This window comes from Callospermophilus lateralis, chromosome 2 (genome assembly GCF_048772815.1).
Source record: "Callospermophilus lateralis isolate mCalLat2 chromosome 2, mCalLat2.hap1, whole genome shotgun sequence".
Lineage (NCBI taxonomy): Eukaryota > Metazoa > Chordata > Mammalia > Rodentia > Sciuridae > Callospermophilus > Callospermophilus lateralis.
The window spans coordinates 43,480,902-43,506,097 of record NC_135306.1 but is presented as its reverse complement, the minus strand read 5'-3'; the positions used below and the strand labels follow the sequence as shown (position 1 = coordinate 43,506,097).

At 35.2% G+C, this 25,196-nt stretch overlaps 2 protein-coding genes and 2 non-coding genes across 7 annotated transcripts in view; 2 read left to right on the top strand and 2 right to left on the bottom strand.

Annotated features, from left to right (window-relative positions):
* Positions 1 to 2,780, bottom strand: part of Plaa (phospholipase A2 activating protein) — a 30,007-nt gene extending 27,227 nt beyond the window's left edge. The window contains exon 1 of the mRNA XM_076845931.2: positions 2,413 to 2,780. Coding sequence (XP_076702046.1) covers positions 2,413 to 2,561 — 149 coding nt within the window. The 5' untranslated portion in view covers positions 2,562 to 2,780. The remainder of the gene's footprint in view (positions 1 to 2,412) is intronic.
* A 207-nt stretch (positions 2,781 to 2,987) lies between these two features.
* The window catches only part of Ift74 (intraflagellar transport 74), a 74,592-nt gene continuing 52,383 nt past the window's right edge, over positions 2,988 to 25,196 (top strand). For 3 of the 4 annotated variants that reach the window (XM_076843366.1, XM_076843364.1, XM_076843367.1), the window contains exons 1-8: positions 7,970 to 8,119; positions 11,943 to 12,081; positions 15,848 to 15,983; positions 18,598 to 18,646; positions 20,997 to 21,095; positions 21,255 to 21,315; positions 23,297 to 23,356; positions 24,528 to 24,589. In XM_076843366.1, the coding sequence (XP_076699481.1) occupies positions 11,962 to 12,081; positions 15,848 to 15,983; positions 18,598 to 18,646; positions 20,997 to 21,095; positions 21,255 to 21,315; positions 23,297 to 23,356; positions 24,528 to 24,589 (587 nt within the window). In that variant the 5' untranslated portion in view covers positions 7,970 to 8,119; positions 11,943 to 11,961. Of the gene's footprint in view, positions 3,189 to 7,969; positions 8,120 to 11,942; positions 12,082 to 15,847; positions 15,984 to 18,597; positions 18,647 to 20,996; positions 21,096 to 21,254; positions 21,316 to 23,296; positions 23,357 to 24,527; positions 24,590 to 25,196 lie in introns of those variants that run through there. The other variant, XM_076843365.2, reaches the window with a different exon arrangement.
* Trnaa-ugc (transfer RNA alanine (anticodon UGC)) lies at positions 12,893 to 12,967 on the bottom strand. Its single transcript has one exon. It is a non-coding gene; the product is annotated as a tRNA-Ala (tRNA).
* On the top strand, positions 19,330 to 19,403 carry Trnav-cac (transfer RNA valine (anticodon CAC)). Its single transcript has one exon. It is a non-coding gene; the product is annotated as a tRNA-Val (tRNA).

Below are 25,196 nucleotides of genomic sequence, written 5' to 3'. Positions count from 1 at the left end.
GAAGTGATGACAGACTTGGGAGATCCAATTTAGTATGAAGACAGCTTATGGAAACCTGAAGTAGTGTGAAATAGGAGCAGGTTGGCTGGCTCAATTTTATGTACTACTGAAAAATAGTGTCCAAAGGACCTTCAGAAGGTCCAGACACTTTCTGAGTTTTCAATGGATTTCAGTTTAAGACTAGATATCTGATTTAGTCCATCCTAGAAGAGAACTGTGTCTCCCGAGAAGTAAATTCTATTCTAGTTCATCCCTATACTTACTACCTTGAGCCAGAACCACACTGACAATGTACTTGTGAATATATATTTCATTTACTACCTGACTCCAAGCATTGTACAGTCTTTCATTAATTTATTAATATCCCATGAAATAACAACTGTCAGTATGCCAGCCCTGTGAACCCTTTTATAATACTAAAGGTGTAGTTTGAGACATTCTAGTTAGAAAGCATAGAATGTCAATCACCTAGTGATGGAGATGTTCTAACCTGAGTGCTGGAAAGAGAAAAATAATTTTGTTTCAGTAATACCCCAATATCTACCCCTGTGCCTGGAAAAATGCAAGTTTTTCATATAAATACCTGAATGTATTTGGGGAAAAATAATGTGATTTAAATCAGTTCTCAAATACAAGATCATTTTAGACCAAAGTTCATCAAGTTCCTAGATTATGCAACTTTCCAGTGATTTAAACTTTTGTCAACGTGGTACAGTCCTACAAACATATAAAAGTTTAATGACAGGATTCCACTATTAAAATAGGCATCTTCCTACAATGTTTATATCCTTCTGAGCATGATTTTTCTGAACTTGATTCTACACATTTAATTTTTATTCTGTTTTGTTTTGGTGCCAAGGATTGAATTGTGTTTTCTTAGTATACATTATCATTGAGATATAAAGACAATCTTTAAAAAATATATTTAATGAGTTATGTTTGGAGGACCATTTTAAAGTCTCAAAATTAATCATTGTTCTCAAATACACAAACAGCAACCTAACATGTTATAAGTGGTTTGAAATACCACAGAACCTTAAAGAGTTAGAAGAGACCTTTAGAGATCATTTTATTCAAGTCAATACAGGAATTTGCTATAAAATTTCCCTAGTCTAATCTACCATCATGTGTAGGCTGCATTACTGCAAAAGCCTCCAAACAGATCTACTTTCACACTTGTCCTTTTCCAAATTATTTTCTATCAGTGGATAGCAAAAATTTCTCAACAAGAAATCCCATCATACTCCCAACTATCTGAATGCTTCTACCTCTGAACTCCATGACCTGGTTCCTGCCAGGCTCACCTCACCATTTATATCCTCCTGTTACACAGGAACTTTCCTTTTTCTCAATACAGGGCCTCAGTGTTCCTCCTGCTGTCCAGGCTGTTCCTTCATTTTAGGTCTTCCAGCTCAACCATCCTCATTTCTCCCTCCCCAAGACCAGCACAATCCATCTCATGCTTCTGATGTCAGCTTTAAAAAACAAAAACATCTCCTAGAGAAGCTTCCTTTTTAACACTCCCCCCCCCATTCTTTATCTGTATTCTTCATAATACATATGTCAATTCATCTTCCTCACCAGATTAGGAGAGTTCCATAAACATGTGAATTGTCTGTTTTCTCCTCAGGATACAAAAAGAGGTATTCAACAGTTATCAACTGAATTTAAGAATGATAACCCCAAATCTGAAACCTCTAGTGATGTGAGACTTACTAAACAAAGTAAGTAACCTCAATTACAATCAGTTGTAAACCCTTAAACTTGATCTGGACCTTTTTATTTATTTATTTAGTTTGAGAATTTGGCTGATAAAACTTTGAAGGCAGTGAGCCTTCCACAAGAAAAGAGCATATCCACACAGCAATAAGCATTTTAGGGGTATCATCCACGTGATCCATCACAGAGCCCAGACTAAAATACTCTAACCTGCACCACAAAGAGAGGATTCAATGCAACCTTCTGTAATGCAATTTTTGAGATCTAAAGGAAGACTACAGAGCAACTTCTAGGAAAAAAAGAAAAACAAATCACCAATATGAAAGATGCTTTCACATTACCTCACTTAGGAGGGTGCACCTGGCATCAGTAAATTTTCAACTCTAAAAGAAACTCTGGAAGATATTCTGCCAAAACTGAAACCCTCAAAAGTAAGAGGCTCCTCCAAGGTCACTAACTCGTGAAGTGGTCAAGTTAAGACAAGGCGGCAGGTGTCTGGTCTTCCAAATCGGTACTAGATCCACTTAAATCTGAAGTCTTACACTGTGCGCCTAGAGTGCCACAACTCTGAAAATCGGCTGGGACCTGGGAGCCGAGGGCAGGAAACGAAGTATACAGCCCAGAAGGGTCGCTCTCCCTTCCCTGCGGGAAGCCCGCAACGTAGCCAAGGGCAGCCCAAGTCGCAGTGCTCACCTGTCCGGGGCCCAAAGGCGGGTGGTGCGGTCTCGGGACACCGACACAAAGGCCCCCGGCGGATAGAGGCAGCACACCAGGCCCCGCACGTCCAGCTCGTGGCCCGGGAGGGAGCAGCTCAGCCGGTACCTGGCGGCGCCGCTCGCCATGGCCCGTGTGGGTCGGACGCCCGGAACCCGGGCACTGCGCGAGATGCGTCCACAGGGCACACCTGGCGTGCACCGGCTGCCGCGGGAGTTGGGCCTGCAGGTGAGGGGCGATGGGAGACCGGAAGAGCCTGGGAGCCGGTGCGGAAGGGCGGCGGGGAAGGGGCGCGCCAAGCGAGCCGAGTGACACAGCAACCCTGACTTGCACGCCGGAATTCATCATCCGCCTCAGCCCGCCATGACGCAGAGTGTGTGCGTCCCGACTGTCGAAGCCGACTCGGGGCTGCGGCTCGCTCCCCTCCCGCTCTCTGGATCGCCGGCGGAGGAAGAGAGAACCACGCCCGGTCTTTCTGTGCAGGCCGAGCCCGGTGCTTTGCTTACTTGATCCCTTGCTGTGCCTTGGCGGAACTGTTTCTTGTAATACGGGATTCGCGCCAGGACTACAAATCCCACAGTGCCGCGCGTCAGCGGGGTGTGAGCGGCCGGCTAGCCGAACCCGGATATCTTAAATCTGGATTCTCCGCGCTGCGCCCTGCATAGCGGTGGAGATTGCTTCGTGACTCCTGTTAGGGCTTACTTACCCCATTTACTCCCCACCTTCTCTACGGAGTCTTCCGAGATTTTTACAAGGTAAACGTTGTTTTTCAATGAAAACAAGAAACCCTTGGAGTTAACCTCGCTTGCCTCGTTTCAAATTATCCCAGTCTCCTTGCCCACTGCCATCCGATTAGCTAATGAGTATGGTGGTCCGTGTCCGTTCTTTCAGGCAGTATGTACATTCGTCTGGTGGCTTTTTGCTTCTGTAGATCTAGGGTGGGCCTGAGAATGTATGTTTTTAAGCACACCCGGGTGATATTGCTTGTCGTCGTTGGACCACGTTGAGTGCGACTGTCCACAAGATTTGTCCTCCAACAATTTCCCTCCCACCAATTTCACTTCGCCACAACCCCTTCTAAATTGCCAAGTCCAGTTAGCGCCTTTCTCACTTCTTTCCTCTTAAAGTTCTCATTCGAAGTTTGGAATCACCACTCTTCTGGTTTCTGTTTCTGATTTTAGTCCTGAAATGTTGACATCTTAATACTTGCTTTGCTGTAGCAACTTCTTCCTGGGTGGACTGTTTACTATTGCATATTTCTAAATGTATATCCCCTGTTTGATATCTCCAAACTCTAGATCCGAATTTCTAGCTATTAGAAATCTCTACTTAATAGTTTCTTGCTTTTTGAGGCGGAGAAGGGACTACGGGGATTGAATCATTGAGCCACATCCTCAGCTCTATTTTGTATTTTATTTAGGGACAGGCTCTCACTGAGTTGCTTAGTGTCTTCCTATTGCTGAGGCTGGCTTTGAACTCGTGATCCTCCTGCTTTAGCGTCTGGAGCCCTTAGGATTACAGGCATGCGCCACCGCGCCCCAGAGTTTCTTGCTTAAATTTCAACATGATTCTAGACTCTTTGCCCCTACTCTCCAGCCAATTCTACACATTAAAATGTGATTATCTTTCTAAAAATTAGATTGTGTTATTCCTTCGTTCAGTAATCTTTGTTTTCCATTCTTGAGTACAGCAATATACAAGGTCTTTTATATCTCCTTTCCAGATTCATCTCTGGTGCCTCCTCCCATCCCTCAACCATATTGACTTTAGCACCATTCCTGAACACATCATGCTATTCATGTTTCCATGCTTTTTGTACATAATCTTAACAACAAATGAAAAAAAAACTATAATGCCTTTTACCACCTGTCGCATTTCAACATCAGTTTATCATCTTCTGGCTCTTCTGTAGACCAGTGCAATTTTGTTATCTTCAATGTAGTATTCACTGAATTTTAACACATAAATTTGGGTGTCTTTTCTACCAGACTAAATTTCCTTCTGTCATCTCAAATGTCAACCATCTAGTTTACTGCCTCATATATATATATATATATATATATATATATATATATATATATATATATATACCAGATCCTCAGAGAACCTTTCTCCACGGTACAAAGCAATTTTCAATCTTTTAGTCCTCACAATAACCCTGCAAGGCAGATGGTTTTATTACTCCCATTTACAAATAAAGAATTTGCCTTATTAACAACAAACAGATCAGCTGTTGAATTGTGTGATTGTGCACACCTGTAATCCAATGCTAGAAGCTGAAGTAGGAGGACCCCAGGTTTCAGGCCAGTCAGCAATTTAGTGAGACCATGTCTCAAAATAAAAATGAAAAGGACTGGGGATGTAACTTAGTGGTAGAGCACCCCTGGGTTTAATCCCCAGCACCAGAAAATATATATATATATATAAATCAACAAGGAGGCCATTGTGCTATTGCTCCTGCACTAAGTCCGAACTCAACAGTAAAAGGAAATTTAAGCTTAGCCAATCAAAAGCTGCCTAATTTTCCTCTGGACTTTCTGAAGGGAGCCTCCTGTGTAATCAGGGAATACATGGAATCAGTGAGGGCAGAAGATCAGCCAACTTTATCTAACAATCTCATATATGACACGTGTTCAATAGAATTTTTTTTTAATTAGTTAACAACTGAAATAACTTAAATAACATATAAGAATGTAATGGAGCTCAGACTAAACTTAAGTTTTGTGAACACAAAACTCTACAATATTTTAGATGTTAAGCAATTCATACATTTAAAACATTTTCTTCTTACTCTCCATCTGTGTACAAAGTGACAAATTCTGGATTCTCCTGCCATGTGCCTGAGGGCATGTAGGACTACTCTAGATGATGTTACAAGTTTTTTTTCCAGAAAAAACAGGATAGTTACCCCATCCAGACCAAACCTTAAAATTTATGTAAACTGAGTTATGCATTACAGTTTTGATTCTCAGTATGATGTTGGGGCCTTACACATGCTGGGCAAGTGTATCTCTGAGCCATGTGTCCATCCCATTGTTTAAATAATCAAATAATGAGATTTTAGGGCTCATTAACAACAAACAGATCAGCTGTTGAATTGTGTGATTGTGCACACCTGTAATCCAATGCTAGAAGCTGAAGTAGGAGGACCCCAGGTTTCAGGCCAGTCTGAGCAATTTAGTATTATTTAATCAGTGTGTTTAGATTTTTTTCTAGTCATTTGCTATAACAAATACTGTTCAAATGAATAACCTTGGTTATGAATATATGTGTTATATGTGTACATGAATCCAATAAGAATATATGCTGAGGGCTGGGGATGTGGCTCAGTGGTAGAGTGCTTGTGCAGCATGGGTGAGGCACTAGGTACAATTCTCAGCACCACATATAAATAAATAAAAATAAAAAAGTCCATTGGCAACACAAAAAATATTTTTTAAAAAGAATATATGCTGAACTGCCAGAAGTGCAATTGCTGGTCAAAGGACATGTACATTGAATTTTCATAGCCATTTTTTTCCCATAGACACTCTCACCAGTGGATCTAGTATTTTTTCACTTGATGTGAATATTCACTAGCACATTCATTAATATCTTCTGTATTCTGCTCTAGAAGAATTTAATGATGCTATTTCTGAAAGTTTGGTTTTTTTAAAAAAATCTACATTCATACTGCAAATGTCCATATTTTTTGACTTTTTTCTTCTGTGGGCTCTGGCATAACTGACCTTATTCAATAGCAAGTAATCTCTTGGTTGTTATCTTAAGGTTAGTCAAATGACCAATAGGCCAACCAGACTATGGAGATATATATATATGTATATGTGTGTGTGTGTATAATTCTTTGGCTGAGTCTGGTTTCCTCTCAGTCTCCTAAATAGCTGGGATTACAGGCATATGCCACCACTCTCAGCTTCAAATAATCTTTATTCTGCTTCTACATAAACTCTATAAAATGTTTGCCTTCAGCCACCTCTAACAGAGTCCTAAACCACTTCTGGTTTACAACTGCTGCCTGCTCAAGCTCTTTAAACTTTTCACATGCTGTTATAGTTCAGATATGGGGTATCCCTCAAAAACTACTGTCAATGCAGGAATATTTGAAGGTGAAATGATAAGATCATGAGAGTTGTAACCTCATCAATCCATCTTAGTTGGAATAGACTGACTAGGTCTTACCTCTAGGCAGATGGGCATGGTTGGAGGAGGTCAGTCACTGGGGGAATGCCCTATTGCTTTCTGCTCTATCCTGACCCCACAAGGAGCTGAGTAGCTAGCTTTACTCCACTGAATTTTTCCACCATGATGTTGTACCTCACCTTGAACCCACAGCAATGAAGTCAGCCACCAGTGGACTCTCTGAAACCATGAGCCCCAAATAAACTTTTCTCCTTGAAATTATTCTGTTAGATGTTTCATTTACAGTGATGCAAAAGCTAACTGAAACATATGCTAAAGTTTATCTTTCAAAGTTTTTTAGTAGGAAAAACACAGGGTGCTTTGGGGACGTTGAATAGGGAAGAGGCAGAGGGAATTGGAGATTAATTCAGTGGAGTGCCAGAGAATTCTCTGAAGAAAGAACATATGGGTTAAGACTTGAATGATGAACAAGACTTTTGACAGTGAAAAGCACAGGAATAGGGATTCCAGGAAGAGAGAGTTCCTGTCCTGAGCCAGACAGGAACTTAAGACACAAATACTCTTACAATAAACTTATAATTATTTACATAACTTAGTCCCTTATCTATCCCCAACCACACCCCTAGCACTGGGGATTGAACACAGTGGCACTCTACCACTGAACTACATCCCCAGTCCTTTTTATTTTGAAAAAAGGATTACTGATTTGCACAGGCTGGCCTCAAACTTGGGATCCACCTACCTCAGCCTCCCAAGTCACTGGGATTACTGGCATGTGCCACTGCACCCAGCTAATATCCCTGTATCTTAAAAACAACAGAAGATATCTTCTCTCTCTCCTTCCCCAGCCCCTCTGGTTCTCTGCTTCTGTTTATGTCCTGCATTGTGCAACCTTGTGCCACCATGTTATTCTGCCATGTTTTCCCTCTTGAGAACAGCACTAAGAACAAGCACTGCTGCCTGCAACAACATACTGATGTTGGACATTGTTGCTACAGATAGACTTTTGCAGTCTTAGACACTGGGTGTACTTGCCAAGGCTTTCACCCTTTCTTAAGTAAACTCCCTAAAGTCTGGTTCTTATACATGTTTGGGGTATGAGCATCAGATTACATAGAATCGGTTCAGGTCGGGCACTCAGGAGTCCCACTTATTGTCAAGAAAACCAAAGTGTCTCAATGCAATGTTCTCCTTTTTTCTAGTCAACCTGCCTGTTGTCATTTCTTCCAAAAAAGAATTGAAAAAACAAGGCTAGTTCTCGAATATCGCGATAGAAATTTGATCTCGTTCCTTTGTGGGTACGGGGATCTTAGGCCCAGGATTGACCAATCAGGCGCAGGGCCCTTCTTCACCCCACCCCGGTTGCCAGGATACGCAGCGCCTCGCAGCCTAGCTGGTTAGGCCTGAGGGCCTGGAAAGCCGCCCCTGAGTGACCGGGAGTCGCGGGCAGGGAAAAGCTTGCTGGTGGGTTCCTCCGCAGTGACGGCCTCGGAAAGAGTGGAGCGCCCTGAATCCTTGCCATCGCCCTCCTTCCGCGACGGTGGAGGTGAGAAAGCCCAGGTTCCATCTCTTCCTCTCACATCTTTGTGCGCCGGTTCTTTATTCAGGCGGCGCTGATTTTATCCAATTCTTGAGCTCTTAGGGGTTTGTTTCGGGCTCCTTGCCCGGCCGCTGAAATTTTCTATTCCAGCAAAGGGTGCGCAGAGATCTCCAGGAGTCCCCTGAGGAGACCCTGCAAGCGGGACTAGACGGAAGAATCCCAGAGCCTCAGAGAGAGTCCCTGTGAGCTGAAGGATTTTACTCAGAGGAGTAGATCTGTCCTTTGGTTACAGTGGAAGGGACTTAGGAACACTTGTGGGAATGGTTGGTTTAGAGAGGACAATGCCAAATGTGTTACATATGGTATCTGATCTTCACAATAACTCTACAAGGTGGAGCTCATGGCCACACTTTATTGTAAATATGAGAAAACACATCCAGAGAAGCTAAGTGCGTCTCAAGATTATGCAGATAGTAATTGTCAGAAGTAAAGTTTGTATCCCTAATCTATGTGGCACCAACTGACAGGCACACAACTGTGATTGTGTGAATATATGAATCCCAGAGTTTGTTACTACTGCCCCTCCTTCCCCTTTTTCTTAATCCCACTGAGACTGATGTAAATGCTAAGCCTTCCCCCACTACCAGTAGAGCAGAGGCAAAGAAAATCAGATGGAATTTTTGTATGTTGGCAGTTTTGTTGAATGTTATCAGGAAAGCTAAAATGAGAGTGACTCATTCTGCTGGAAACCACAGTTTAATTGTACTAGCTCTTGGAGAAACCGTTTTAAAATTAAACCCTGTTCTCCTTTCAAAAACTAATTTCAAGAAATTCCCCTTTCCATTTGAAATAATGCTATTGCTTTGTCTGCAGAGTTCAAAACGGCAGTTAAGTACACTTAACAACATGAGGTAATAATGGTATATCTGACTAGAAGTTTCCAGTGAAAAAATGAAAATCAGAATTGGTGTCCAGTTTAAAGGACAGGAGGATAGATATCGATATATGAGTTATTAGCATAGCTACAGTAGAAAGTAGATAGTAGAAAGAATAAAAGCAAGTAAGGTGCGGTGATATATGCCTGTGATTTGGAGGCTGAGGTAAAAGGACTGCAGGTTGTGGGTCATCATGGGCAACTTAACCAGGTCCTGATTCAAAGTAAATAAATAGAAAGAGCCAAGTATGTAACTCAATGGTACAGTACTTGCCTCACTTGCCCAGGATGCATGAGGTCCTGTGTTTCATTTCCTAGTATTTAAAAAAAAAGAAAAAAATACTAATCATGGGTGCTGCAAAAAAAAAAAAAAAAAAAAGCAAGAACTGGGTATAGGTTATAAAAATAGAGAAGCAATTTTAGTTTGCCATATGTTTTGTTTGTGAGCATCAACATTTTGTTTCTTTTAAATTTTTTTATTAAATTTATATTTAGCTGATATATATAATTGTACATATTAATGGGGTAACATGAGATTCAATATGTGTGTTATATAATGTTTAAATTGGATTAATGATATCTATCTCTGCAAACATTTATCACTTTTTTGTCTTGACTATTTAGTAGTAAAATTTTCGTCTTTGTTATTGTTGTTGGAATTGATACAGGGCCTTCTGCTTTCTAGGCATGCATTCTATCCCTGTGCTATACTCCTGACCAAATTTAGTAAATTTTTGTAATTGGCAATCTCTTAGTATAAGAGGAGATTGAAAAGATATAAAAGTCAACAAAGTTTCTGCCTGTCACTGAGACAGATGCTGAGGATATAAAGATGAATAAAATCCAGCTTTCCCTGTAAAGGGAGAGAAATACTTAGATCGGTAATATCAATTGGGATAGATACATGTGCACAATGCATAGTAGCACATAGAACTGACCAACAAATTCAAAATGAAGAAAGTGGAGGTGGTTATGGAGTGGTCATGGAAGGATTCCTAGAGAAGATAATGGGCAAGTTGTGTGTTAGGCAAGGGAACTAGTTAAGAGGCTGATCTAATAGTCCACTTGTGTCAGGGAGGCCTTGAATTGACCAGCGCTATAGGAATAGAGAGGAAGACACATGTTAAACAGTTAGTAATAAAATCAGTAGAACTATTTGATAAGCTCTGGGAAGTGAAGGAGAGGAGAAATCAAGGACGAAGTGATTGACTTATGTACCACTAGAAGATGGTGCCAAGAGAAAGAATAACTTGGGGAGATGATCAGAAGTTTAGATTTACGTATATTTATTTTGAAATATTTAGGAAACATCTAAGTTGAGATGTTAAGCAATTATTTGGATATAAACACCTTAAGCTGAGTGTGTCAGGACTGGAGATAAGGAGTTATGAATCCTCAGTTTTAATTATTAAAGCCCTTAGTGTAGATAAGGTGACCTAATGAGAGCTTAGAGCAAAAAAAGAAAAATAGGCTGGATGATATCTTGGGGAATGCTCTTACTGAAGGGCAGAATAAGATCTAGGAGACTGAAAAAGATGTTCAAAAGGAGAATATTATGGAGATGGTTTCATGTAAGAATGGAAACTAGTAACAGATGACACATTCTTGGCAATATTTGCAGGGGTCATTTGAATGGAATAGTGGGTATCCAGGAAATAGTGGAAATAGGTCTTTTTTTATGGGTGGGATACTTGGAATAGAACCTGGGGCCCTTTACCACTGAGCTACATCACCAGCCTTTTTATTTTTTTTTAATTTTTAATTTTTTATTGGAGCTTTATGGCTGTACATAGTAGTTGAGTTCATCCCAACAAACTCATACCTCATAAAAATCAGTTTCAATTTATGATCCCTCCTGTTCCCTCCCCCTTTTCCCTCTGATCTTCCCCACTCCCTTCTTCTACTAGACTTCCTTTCACTCCTTTATTAATTTGATTGGTTCTTTAAGTAATCTTATCCTTCCCTCCCCCTTTCCTTTATAATACTCTAGCTTCTGCAAATGAGAGAACCTTTTTTTATTTTGAGACAGTTTTGCTAAGTTGTTGAGATTGGCCTTGAACTTGTTAATCCTCCTGCTTCAGTGTCCTGAGTGAGGCATGCCCACCATGCCTGGCAAAAACAGGGTTTTCTTAAAAGATTGGTTACATAAAGAAAGAATATCTGGGGGAGAGTTAGAGATGGTTGTAAGATCAAGAGATTAGCTTTTATGGTTAGCAAAATTGACTTAAGAGATTGGAGGAAGTTTCAAGAAATCAACAGGAATGGGGGTAATGCCCAAAGGAGATGGGATCAAGAGGGCAAATCAGAATAGAGATTGATCTTGATGAAAATAGGGATGGCTAGGGAGATTGGAGGACAAAATGGATTAGGTTAATTTGTGTGTTCTAAAGGTGATAAAAGACTTGATTTTCCAGTTAGTAGGAAATAACTTGCTGATAGTGGTAGGAACAGAAGTTGGAATAGAAACGTGGTTAAGGATCAGAAATACTAGAGAGAGAGAGAGAGAGAGAGAGAGAGAGAGAGAGAGAGTTTTTTAGAGGAGTTTATAAAATAACAGGGAAATAAGGAAAAATCATGTAATAAATGGTCCTGTAGTTCTAAATGGAATATTAACCCATTATGCCCTGTTGTTCTATGGAACTTTGTAGGGCATTTATGTAATTGTTCTAAATTTTTATAGGTATCCTATGTATAGGATGATGGGACATAATATAATAGGTTAATGTCAAATTTGAACAGATCAAAGCAGGTTTAACCTTATAGTGTTCCTGGAATGGTAATTTGCAAGAATAATCGTCATGAATTAAATGTTTGAAGAAAGGGTATAATGGGACAATTGTATCTTGCTACAAAAGACATCAAAGGAAAATTGAACTATTTATTGTTTCCAAACAGTGGTTAAAGTGAAGAAATAATGGCCAGTAATCACAAAGCTTCAGCATCTCGCCCTGTTTCACGAGGTGGAATTGGGTTGACAGGAAGGCCTCCTTCTGGAATGCGACCCCTATCAGGAAATAATCGAGTGGCAACTGGAGTAAGTTTAAATAAAACAAATCTGTAGAATGCTTATGCATATATCGTGGTAGAAGTTGGAAAACTTCTCTGTATAAGAGATTCTGCTTTGTGTTGCTTTATTCATTAAGCATAATAAATGACTTTTTGTTTGTTTTTTTGTAATTTTTTGGTACCAGGGATTGAATTTAGGTATGCTTAATCACTGAGTCACATCCCCAGCCCATTTATTTTTTATTTTGAGACATCGTCTCACTAAGTTGCTTAGGACCTTGCTAAGTTGCTGAGGTTGGCTTTGAACTTGTGATCCTCCTGCCTCAGCCTCCTGAGCTACTGGGATGACAGGTGTGCCATGCCCAGCAATATGTTTGTTTTTTGTAAAACATGTGAAAAATATAAATATGGGACAATTTTGAGATGACACCACTGAGGGATGTTGCCCGCTGTTGCTGATCCTCAATTTTATTTTAAAGCTACAGTGATTTTAAATGGTACAGTGCATTGGTGCCAGAATCAAATGAAATAAAATAGACTAGAAATAGAATCAAGCATATGTAAGAATTAATGATTAAGATGGCATTTCAACTTAGTTGTAAAAGCATACAGTATTCATTAGAACATTCCAAAAACAAACTATTTGTTTAAAAAGTTTTTGATCCCTGTCTCACATCTTTTATCAGAATTCTAAATAGTTTTGAAACTTGATATTTTGAAAATATAATCACAGCTGCATTAGAGAAATTATATTTCGTATAAACTTGATATAGGCTAGGACTTTCTAATAAGAACTGAAATGCCAAGTAATGAAAAGGAGAATAATTTCAAAGCATTTTTTTGGGTGCTGGGGATTGAACCCAGGGCCTTGTGCATGCAAGGCAAGCACTCTACCAACTGAGCCATATCCCCAACCCTAAGGAGAGTAATTTCAGAATTATATATTTGAATTAAAAAATTGAAAACACCAAGAAAAATGATAACCTGGTAAAAAAATATTTATAAAAACAGAATTCATAATCTTTAAATGATATAACAAATTTTACTATAATTTGTAAGAGTTTTTTCTGTATTAAGTCTATAAACCTATGTTCCATCAGAATTCCATGAGATTTCTTCTGAAGGATGGAAGGAATGTCATTATAAACTTATTTCAAAATTCATCTAGAATAAAAAAGCAAAACTAATAAGAAGCATAATTGCATAAAAATTTTCTATAAAGGTTGAGTATGAGTGAAACTATATTCTAATTGCCACAGCAATTTTAGAAACAAACTGCTAAATGTTAAGAGCATAATGTCATAAATCAGTGAATCAAGAAGAAAAACACTATATTAGAAAAAGTGGGATAAAGTTTACAGAATAATTCTCAGCAGAAGAATATCCAATAAAGATGATTGCATATTTTTAAGTATCATAATAAGAAAAATCTTGAGACCTAATGACCTTATGACAAGTGAAACTTAAATTATGATATTTTTATCCCTAGAATGAGCTATTAGATAGTCATTAAAATTATTTTAAAATATATTTGAGAAAAGAATTTCTTCTTTTTGGTACTAGGGATTGAACTTAGAGGCACTTAATCACTAAGCCTCTTCCCTATCTCTTTTTATATTGCATTTAGTGACAGAGTCTTGCCAAGTTGCTGAGGCTGGCTTTGAACTTGGCAATCCTCCTTCCTCAGTCTCCCGAGCTTTTGGGATTACAGGTGTACCACCACACTTGGCAAAATTCTTTATAATATAGCATTAAGAAAAAAAATGTAACCTCAACTTAACTTATAAACATGCATTTATATATGCATAGAAAATAAAGTAGGAAGAAATGAATATACCACAATGTCTGTAATATTTTTTCTGATATTCACACAGATGGCTTTGACTAACTCAGAGGGTGCTTAAAGCTGATGCTTAAGTTAACTGCAAACAACAGATAATTCTTGGTCCTATGTTTATTTTGTGGGGGCAGGAATAGCTTTGTTAAAGTCAGTACCTCATGTTTTCAGAATTTTCTAGAGTTTTCGGGTGTATTATCACATCAATTTAGAAATGACTTTTCTGACATCTTCTTAGATATACTAAGCTAGGATATCTTTTTCTTTTGTTCTAATAAGAATTAATGCTTGTTAATTAAATATTTACAAAATGAATCTGACATTGCCACTTATTAATGTTTGTATTTTCAAAAATAATAATCATCTTAAAATATGCAAACAACAAAGTAATGGAGTTCCTGTTGAATGTATAAACACTGTCAATAGTGTTGTGTCTATCTTCTAGACTTTTCTACTATGCATTTATTTACAAACAATCAAACATATGCACATATAATTTGTATGGTTTTGATCTGTTCCAAAATCAGAATAATAACACATGCATTGATATTCTTTCCATTTTTTTTTATTGGAGCAATATAGTTGTACACATTGAAGGGATTTGTTTTAACATATTGGTACATGCACATAATATATACATTGTTTTGCATCTCTTGTTTCAATCATCTGTTATATATTTCCATGTGAGTACATATCTATCCATTAATGTATATGGTTTTAATTTATACTTTCTTGTATATACGTTCATCTGGTGAATGAAAAAAAGTAGGAGTTATTTGAATAACTCTCAAAATTATGCTTGCATAAAGCAAAAGAAAAAATCATTTACAAGGTTTACCCAGCCAGAGATTTAGCATTTTCTTCTAGAAATCTCTCAGGTTAACACTGCAATCATTTCATCTGAATTTGTAGTTGATATTGTTTCTGTGTTCAATGTTTTCTCTGGAATGTGTACTGTTATTGGCCCCTTACCCCAAATAATTCCCACGCAATTTTCATAATCTTTTAAAGAACTGTGTTGTTTCATAGAATTAAAAGTCATCAACTAACAGAATTAAAAGCAACCAAAATGAATGGCAGTGGTTATATCCAACCCCTATCTAAAATTTCTACGCCATATTTTATCTACTATTGTAAATTTTACTCTTTGTTAGAGAGAGAGAGTTACAAAAAAGAAGGTACGAAAATAAACAGAAGGAGGAGGAATATTTTGGAACATTTTCAAATTGTCTTTTATACTTTCCCATGCCTGAATATACTTTATGAACTGATGAAAAAGTAGTCTTGTTCTTTCCTCGGAGTATGTGCTGTTACACTGGATTTAGCTGATCTGAAGTAGAGATTACAAATGCTTGTTGAATGATATAAGCGCTTGAGTAATTTACATGGCCATGTTGTTATGGAATCATAACCATTTTTTTTAAAATGAAGATTTCCTCCTTTTTTATTTTAGAGATAATATATATACCCACTATTATACCCAAAACACCACTTTATATAAAGCAGAAAATAAAAGTCAACTCTTACCATTAGGTAGAGTTAGCCCTTGTTCCTATTCTTATAACATCTTCCAGACTTTTTTGTTTTATTACAATTTTTTAATAATTTTATAAACTGTTTAAAAAACTGCTTTTTTATATGCTACAACTTATTCAACTATTTCCTATGATAGACATTTAGCTCTTTTCTAGTTTGGAGATATTTTAAATAATACCTACACATAGAGTTTAAAATTTTAATGAAATATATGATATAATATGTACATAAATTTAAATATTCAAGAAATTTTTTATCTAATAATATTGAATAATAGTATTTATTATTTCATACAGTAAAAATGCAAGGAATATTTTACTAATTATGTAGAATTTTAAGTTTTCAAATTATCTTTGCAGTCTCATAATAGTAGAAGGACTGTTTTTTACTATTTTAATGAAAGTAAAATCTTTTTGCTTAGTTGCCCCCTGGAACAGCAAGACCAGGTTCTCGTGGTGGTCCTGTGGGGACTGGTGGTGTTCTGTCATCTCAGATCAAAGTTGCTGATCGTCCTGTAACACAGCAAGGTTTGAGTGGAATGAAAACTGGGATGAAAGGTATTTATTTTATGAAGATGAGTATATTTTGTACAAAAAGTATTACATTACCATATAACCAAATCAGAATTAGAACATAATTCTTGTTTGATTCATAAAATTGTTGTGAGATAAAAACAGAATAAATATGAAAACACATTGTAAACTAGTAAGTTATAAACATATGAGTTATTTTGATATTCATTTTTCTGAATATTCATATTTTCTGAATTCAAAATCATGTAGCAATATGCTGATATACTTTTTAGTAGTTTTCATATAAAAATGATGCTATTAAAATATTGCTATTTATAATCAGTGAGTCAAGAAATGTTACTTTTTTCCTAATAATTATAAAGATCCAGTTTTTGGTTTTTTTTTTTTTTTTGGTACTGGGGATTGAAATCATGGGCACTCGACCACTGAGCCACATCCCCAGCCCTATTTTATATCTTTATTTAGAGACAGAGTCTTACTGAGTTGCTTAGTGCCTCGTTTTTGCTGAGGCTGGCTTTGAAGTCTCAATCCTATTGCCTCAGTCTCCCAAGCTGCTGGGATTACAGGCATGTACTACCACTCTGGCTCCATTCTAATTCTTAAATAAGGAACTAAGTCTAGCAAATAAGTCTCTTCTGAATCTCTCATTATGCATCTATTTAGAAAATCATTAGAAAAATGAATGCATATTGTGTATGTGGTATATATAAACAAAGCTTGGTAAACTTTGGAAAAGAATTTTGAAAAGTTCTTTTATTTTGACAAATGGCTGGGGATGTAGCTCAATAAAGGGTACTTACCTAGCCTATGGAAGCCCTAGGTTCAACTACCAGCAAAAAAAAAAAAAAAAAAAAAAAAAAAAATCATTATGTTCTTTATTGTGACAAATGGTTTATCAGGGAAGAAGACATTCTGCTATTACAAAATTAATTTTAAGATACATAGTACAATTGACCCTTATTATTCAGTGCTTTACATCTTCAGATTCAGTCAATCACAGATCAAAAATAGTTGAAAAAACCTGTATCTGTACTCAACACACACAGGCTATTCTTGTCATTAGTCCCTAAACAATATAGTGCAACAACTATTTCTATGGCATTTACATTATATTAGATACTATAAGTAATTTAGAGATGATTTAAACTACATGCAATGATACACACAGGTTATATGCGAATATTAGGTCATCTTGTATTAGAGACTGGAGAATTCCTGGATTTGGGTGTCTATACAAGGGGTCCTAGAATCAATCCCCTACAATTGCCTTGAGATGACTGTACTTTTTATAATAATATGTCAGGACTTTTAGTAATTATCAATACTATAAAAATGAAGCAAAATTATATAGTCGTTCAACTAATCTTTAAAATGTATTCAAAGTAATTTTTAAATGTTTAATGTTACTTATCAAAAAACATTAAGGATAGAAACATACTTAAATTTTCTAGAGAATATGTCAGATATTTATCTTATATAAACTTCCTTCAAAACAGACCAAGTGTCATTTAAAATGGTCAGTATCTATGAATATACTTCAAAGCCTTACATGAGAGTTCAGATTGTTACCACTATGCACCATTATCTGCTGTGATTTTTGTAATTTCTTATTCTAAGTCCCATTTCCAGTTATTACAAGACATTTTTCCTTTCTACTAAGCACAGACATTACAGGCAGTACTTTCTAGACTTTACTTCTCATACTTTGCAAGGCATTTCATCCCTTATAAAATTTGGGACATTTAACCTAGAAATACTTTTTTGGGCTTGTTTGTTATTGTTTTGTTTGCCATGCCTGGAGATCAAACCCAGATCCCTGAACTTGGCTAGGCAAATACTCTACCCCTGAGCTATGCACCAAACTCCTAGGAATACTTTCTTCTACTGAAATGTAATAGCATGTATTTATTTATTTATTTAGGTACCAGGTACCAGTGATTGAGCCCAGGGGCACTTAACCACTGAGCAACATCTCCAGCTCTTTTTTATATTTTATTAGAGATAGGATCTCAGTAAGGTCCTTTGAGCCTCACTAAGTTGCTGAGGCTTTGAAGTATATTCAAGGCTTTGAACTCTCCATCCTCCTGCTTTGGACTCCTTAGTTGCTAGGATTACAGGCGTGCACTACCACGCCCAGCTAACATCATGTTTTTAAAAGTCTCCTAAGAGAAATTCGGAAAATTGTTGTATCTTAGTCACATTTAGGAATATCTAAAGTCTCCAATATCTAATAGTCATTTGTAATACTCAAAATTAAGTAAAATAAAAATTAATTTCTTTAGTAGCACCAGCCATTTTTCAAGTGCTCAGTAGTTCCATGTAGCTACTCTTAATTGGACAGTCCTACTATATTTTGTTGTCAGAGAAACTTCTTTGGGGCAGCTCTGTTTTAGGCTCCCTTATGCCTAGTTTCCATTTAGCTAGCCTGTACTATGAATCTACTATCTTAATAGTCTCACCTCATTCCATCTTTGTGGTCTTTTTAAAATATGATTCTAAGATACTAGTTCTCTTAATGTTTGGTGGCAGTAATGAAAGCTGTCTGAGAATTATGACGTATAATTCTGGTTGTGTTTTGGATTTTTGCTATTTTGCTGGCATTTTGAGACTGAACACTAACATTTAAACATTTTTTCAGGTCCCCAGAGGCAAATTTTAGACAAATCTTATTATCTCGGACTTCTTAGGTATGTTAAATAAACATGTCTTTCTATGAGTGATCATGAAATTTTATCTATGGTTCTTATCATAATAATTAGCTATCTGTTGATGCCTAAAAATTATTTTGTAGTTTATCAATTTCTGGTTTATTTGGCTCTTCTGTAAAATATATACGATAATAGAATTAGACTGAGATATAAAATTTTATGTATTTGCATATATATGAGCTATATATTTTGTCTCAGTCTGTTTGTACTTCTGTAACAAAATGCCTGAAGTTGGGTGATTTAATAATTATGTAAATTTATTTCTCTTAGTTCTGGACATTAGGAAGTCTAGGATCAGTGTACTGGTAGGGTCAGTGTTTGATAAGGGCCTGGTTCAATAGATAGCACAATCTAGGTGTTCTCTCTCTCACATAATTAAAGAGAAAAACAGGGCCTACCATTTCCCTCCAGCCCTTTCATAATATACTACCTAATCTTATTTATGAGGGAAGAGCCTTTCTGGCCTAATCAGCTCTGAAGCTTCACTTCTTAATACTATTGATTTGGGGACATGCACATTGAAACCATATCATAAAGTTTACTGTTTTCATCTGAAGATAAACATAATATTCTAAACTTTTTGGTATTCTGAAACATAACATTTGTGTTATTGTAATGTCTCCTGTTATACCTATTAAAAAAGGAAAAATCTATGGAGGGCTGAGGTATAGCTCAGTTGGTATAGAGTGCTTGCTTCACATGCACAAGGCCCTGGGTTCAATCCCCAGCACCACCAAAAAAAAAAAAAGGAAAAATCTGTATACTTTTTTGTGACACCCTAATCAGTAGAGGGTTTTAGATAAATATATGTTTGGTAAGTTACTACAAATATGACCTAATTTTAATTAATCCATAAGCTTTGTCATATGTCTCTTAAGTGTGAAGCACTAAATTAAGAACTTGTCAAATGTCCAGCTCCAAATTGAGAACTTTTTGGTCATTTTCTACCTACCATATGCTTGGATTTCCTATTGTTCTATCTACATTTTCCAATTTTACTTTATTTTCTTATTGGCTCCTCATCTGTATCTTCTTTCTCTCTTATTTCCATTTAATTTAATCCATTCTTCTATCATGCCTTAAAAGCCTTGTTTACTTTCTTAGTTCTTGATTCTTTTGTTTCTTAATTACCTGGAGGATCATTTTGATTCTCAAATTCCTAGGAGGCCATCTTTCCTTAAAACTAAGGTTAATAACAAAGACAGTAAGTCTGTGAGGTGTATAATGTCTCTGATATTCAGTGACATTCTAATCAAAAGAAAAAAAGGAAATAAAACAATGCCTGCTTATTGCATTGCCTCCTTTTAGGGTTTGTGCTTCTGCATCAAGAATATTTATGTTAGTATAATTGTTTTTCTAGAGCATTAGTTTTCAACTGGGTTGATTCCATTAGTAAATATTTGGCAATTTAAAAAAAAAATTTTTTATAGTTGTAGATGGACAGCATTTTGTTTATTTATTTTTTAATGCAGTGCTAAGGATTGAACCCAGTCCCTCACACATGCTAGGTAAGTGCTCTGCCACTGAGCTACAGCTCCAGCCCATATTTGGCAATTTTTATACACATTTCTGGTTATCACAATTGGGGTTTTTTACTGCTGGCATCGAGACCAGGGATGTTTCTATACATACTGTAGTGCATAAGATAGCCGTCTACCACAAAGTTATCAGTCACTGTCCTAAAATGTCAGTAATGCCACTATTGAAAAATTGTAGCAGTTTTAAGAATGACAGGAATCTACATCTGTTTGACTAGGCTTCAATTCTCTTCCTTTTTGACCTTTCTTAATAAATTAGAGAAACTATGTCAGTTTCTTTTCAGTTGAGTAGAATTAGATGAGGTAGTCCTTATTCTTAAGTCAAATAAACCATTGAAACTTTTTTTCTTAGGGAATTTCACACTATTTATATTATTGCATATTTATGAAAAGTTTGTTTTGTTGAACTAGAAAGTCTTTTTTTAGGACTTAATTGGTTTTATTAATTATCTAGACTTACAGAAGTGATGGATACAATATTTATAGAGCTGAGAAAATAATCTGTTCTGACTGTATCTGTTACTCTGTGGATAGCACAAAAACATGAGGGTATATTCTATTACTATTTGTGAACTGTAATCCATTTCAGGAAAGTAGTTAGTTATGTCATTGGCAATTAAGTTTCAAATACATCTTTTGTGGTTTTATCTTATGAATACAAATGAAAATTCCAACTTTGATCATGTTGAAAATAGAATTATTCATCTACAAATATATATATGAATTTTGTAACTAGAAAGCCTTTTCTAGATTAGACGTATGGCTGACGTTCTTCTTTCTTTTCTCTACAGAAGTAAAATAAGTGAACTTACAACTGAAATTAATAAACTTCAGAAAGAAATAGAAATGCATAATCAAGAGAATTCAGTGTATTTGTCATATGAAAAGAGGTAAGTAGCTTTGCAGTTAAAATATGAAAGATATTTTTTATGTACTCTTACTACTGAATAAGTATTAATTTAGTATTCATTCAATATTACATATCCATAGAATATGAATTAGTAGTTATCCATAATGTTTACATGAATGTATTTATTTTATGCTTTCAGGGCAGAGACTTTAGCTGTTGAAATCAAAGAGTTTCAAGGACAACTAGCAGACTACAACATGGTATTTGCTCTTTTCTGAGAGAATTTGCTTTGAATATTTTCATTTTTTTTTTTTACAGCTTAAGAATACATGAATATATAGTTGCTGTGAAAGATTCAATCTGTAAAATATGTAGAGAATAAAGTGCCCCTTTCTTCTCTCCTTCATTTTCCTCATCAGAAATTATTTGGCTTACCAGATTGATATGTATTCTTCTAATATGTTTTAAAACACATTAATTTATGAGTACATATACACACATGCGTTTCTTTCTATAACAGTACTGAAATAATAATTTAATAGCTAGAATTTACTGGGTACCAACAATGCCACTGCTTTGAAAACACCTTTACCCTTTTATGGAATTTTGCCATCATGAAATTTTTAAAATTTAATTATTTAGCACACCAGTTACTTCCATCTGTATGTTTTAATGGGTGTACATTCTGTCAAATAGAGTATATTTGACACCAAGGATCCTTTCCAATGTGAACTTCAAGAAAAAACAGTTGCTTTAGAACTACTGATAACTGCCTCAAGCCTTTGGGTGTTGTTGCTTCCATGAAAATTTTCATTGTGAGAATTTTCTTTATTCTGACTCTTCGGAACATTATACAGCAGTGGTGTCCAGATTTAAAGAAAATAATAAACTTTTATCTCACTACTCCTATTAAAAATGATTACATAAATTATGATATATACTTTATATTGTTATATTTTGCTTATCAATAAAATTTTGCTGATTATAGTATATTTTAAATCTTAAATTTTCAGAACCACACAATCCATAACAAACATTTTGTAACATCTCATGTTCAGTAATATTTTCTTTAGTAAATGTTATTGTATTCTAAATATGAGAGAATATTCTTATAAGATGGGGAATGACAATATATAAAAATAATTATTAGTTATGCCGAAATGTATTTGATAAGTTACTTAATAAGCTGGGCATAGTGGTGAACACCTACCTGTAATCCCCCCAACTCATGAGACTAAAGCAGAAGGATCACAAAATTTAAGCCAACCTCATCCATTTAGCAAGACACCCTATCTCAAAATTAAAAGGGCTGGTCATGTAACTTAGTAGTAAAGCTCCTGTGGGTTCAATTCCTTGTCTCACCTAAAACAAAAAGAAAGATCTTAATAATGTATAAAATATGCTGTTTATAGGTTTAATGAGCTAATACCCAATAAATAGAAAGCACTTAAGTAGTTGTCTAACCTATAGATAGCATTTAATAAATACTAAGTCTTACTAGCACTTATGTGTATAACAAATGAGAAAATGTGATGTATACTGATATATATCCTATATTAATAAAGCTTAATCTTTTGTCATCAATTACACTTACACTGTTTGCTTTTAGTGTTTAAATAATTTGATTTCCTGTCTGGTTCCAGTACTTCCTAAATTTTTCTGTAAAATGTGGACAATAGTATTTACTTCATAGAGTAATACTAAAAAAACTAAGTTAGTACATGTAACAGTATTTGGCACAAATACTTTGTGCTAGCTATTAATATCATTGCCTAACTTTTTGAAGTAGGCTTACTATTGTGTCGTCTATGTATTCCTTTGTTGATTTTTTTTTTTTAATTTTTAAAAAAAGAAAGCTGTTTTTCAGTAGTGTAAATTTGAAAACCTGTTAACGTTCTCTCCTAGGGAAAAAGTAAGAGTGATGAATCTGGCAAACTTTAGTCTTTTCTAATCTTTCTATCTTTTCAGAGCAGACAAAGCTGTTTAAGGTACGAGTTGCAGGAAGAGTATTTCATTAGTACCTATTTTTCCACACTAAAATATAGTTTACTTTTTGGCCAAATGCATAATATGTATTTATTTAGTTAGCTCAATATTTGTTTTTATCTTCAAAGATAAGATGCTTTCAAGTATTGGTACTTAAATTACTACTCATTATGTGAGATTGAATTACTTTGATTATGAATTGTACAGAATGTTAAGACTAACAGAATGTGGGGTTTTTTGTGTTTTTGTTTTTAGTTGGTAGATAAACTTAATACCAATACTGAAATGGAAGAAGTAATGAATGATTACAACATGGTAAGAGAATTTATTTAAACAATAGATTTATAAAAATAGCATCCTCAAAATAAAGCATTTATATCTAGAAATAGTTTGGTAAAATCTTTTAGGCCTTAGAGATGGACATTACTTTGATTCTAAATATCACTGTTATAGATGAACCTACTTAGTTGCTCTTTTTAAATTCCTCCTATTGAGTGGCTCCTCCAAATAGATGCTTCACTGTCTGTCCACAAGGCTCTGTTTGAATTGGCCTTTACTCAGCCTTAGAATGTCTTCTATATTGCTTGTTTATAGATTAGTTAAAAATACTTCAGTTTTAATTTTTGTATAAGTGGAGTTGAGTAGTCAGTAGAGATAAATGATATCTTTTTATAGTTTTTAGGGGAAAACTGAGTAGATATGATGCCAGATGTTCTGACCTTTGATTGGTAAATAAGAATTGTATTTAGATTAACTATTTGGTAGAAAACAACAAAATGTTCATAGCTAGCCTATTTTGATTATAAACATTAGAAAGAAAATAACATAAAAGCTCATAATTTATATAGCTTATAATTTATTTATATGACCAGAAACTATTCGGTAAAAACATAGTTTATAAAATGACTCTTCTAAATTTAAGATTCTAAAACCATGATAATTTAGTAGATTATTTTTATGTTTAGGATACAGAATAATTCACATATTAAAAACTGTGCTAGAAATAAAAAGAACTTCTTCATGTGCATTGTCAGTTATTTGGGATATGTCCAAATTCTATTTTAGATTTGGACAGGTCGTGTCAACTAGGAGTACTCACGTAAATACTGAGTGATGTGAGACAAAAAACCCATGCTGGTTCTAAATTCTTCACATTATTAATCATACGTTTATTGAAAACCAGTAAATTCTTAAGATGTTGTTTTTATAAATGAAGTTTACATTGGATTATTTAACAAATCGCTGAAGAACAATGAATATTTTTGGCATGAGATTATGATGCTTATGAAAACAGCTCTTTCTTTTTATCTCATGGTGTTCTTTGTTAAATGAAACCATTACTGTAGTTTTTTTCTGGATCTTTGTGGCATTAGGATTATTATTATAATCTGTATTTGGTTCATAACCAGAATAACCTTTAAAGAAAGTATTCAGTTTAATGGTCACATTTTTATAACTAACTTCTCTGTGTTAACTATTTCTTCAGCTTAAAGCTCAAAATGATCGAGAAACACAAAGTATGGATATCATATTTACTGAAAGACAAGCGTAAGTTTATTCTATTTAAAAATCAGATTTATAAATGAGTTTACTATGTAGTTTAACTAGTGAGTTATTTATTTCCTTATAGAAGTTTTAACTTTTTTTCTATTGCCTTTTTAAATTAAAAATAAATATTTGCAATGGAAGTTTTATTTTTGTACATGTTATCTTCATTTACCACTAAATTACAAACTTCTGTATGAAGAAAATGACTATATAGATTATATATAAACAATTTCTGCTTCTAAGAACCTAAAATTTGAGATAAGAATTTTATTATATCTTCCATTTATAATTTTAACCTAGAATATTAATTAGATTATGGTATTTTAATCCCAGGTCAACTAAAATTCATTAGTAGACTATTTAAATTTTTATTAGCATTGTTGATAATTATATTAGTATTCTATATTATATTTGTAGGTTATCTGTGTCTTTATAACCTATCTAAAGACTAAATACTAGCTAGCTTTGACTTTGTTATTAACTGTGACAGTAACACATACAAAGATAATTAGTAGACATGATGTAATTATTTTTCATGAAATTTTGGGCCCTAATTAGATACTTTATATTACAACACAAACATAAAAGATGAGCTATTTTTATATAA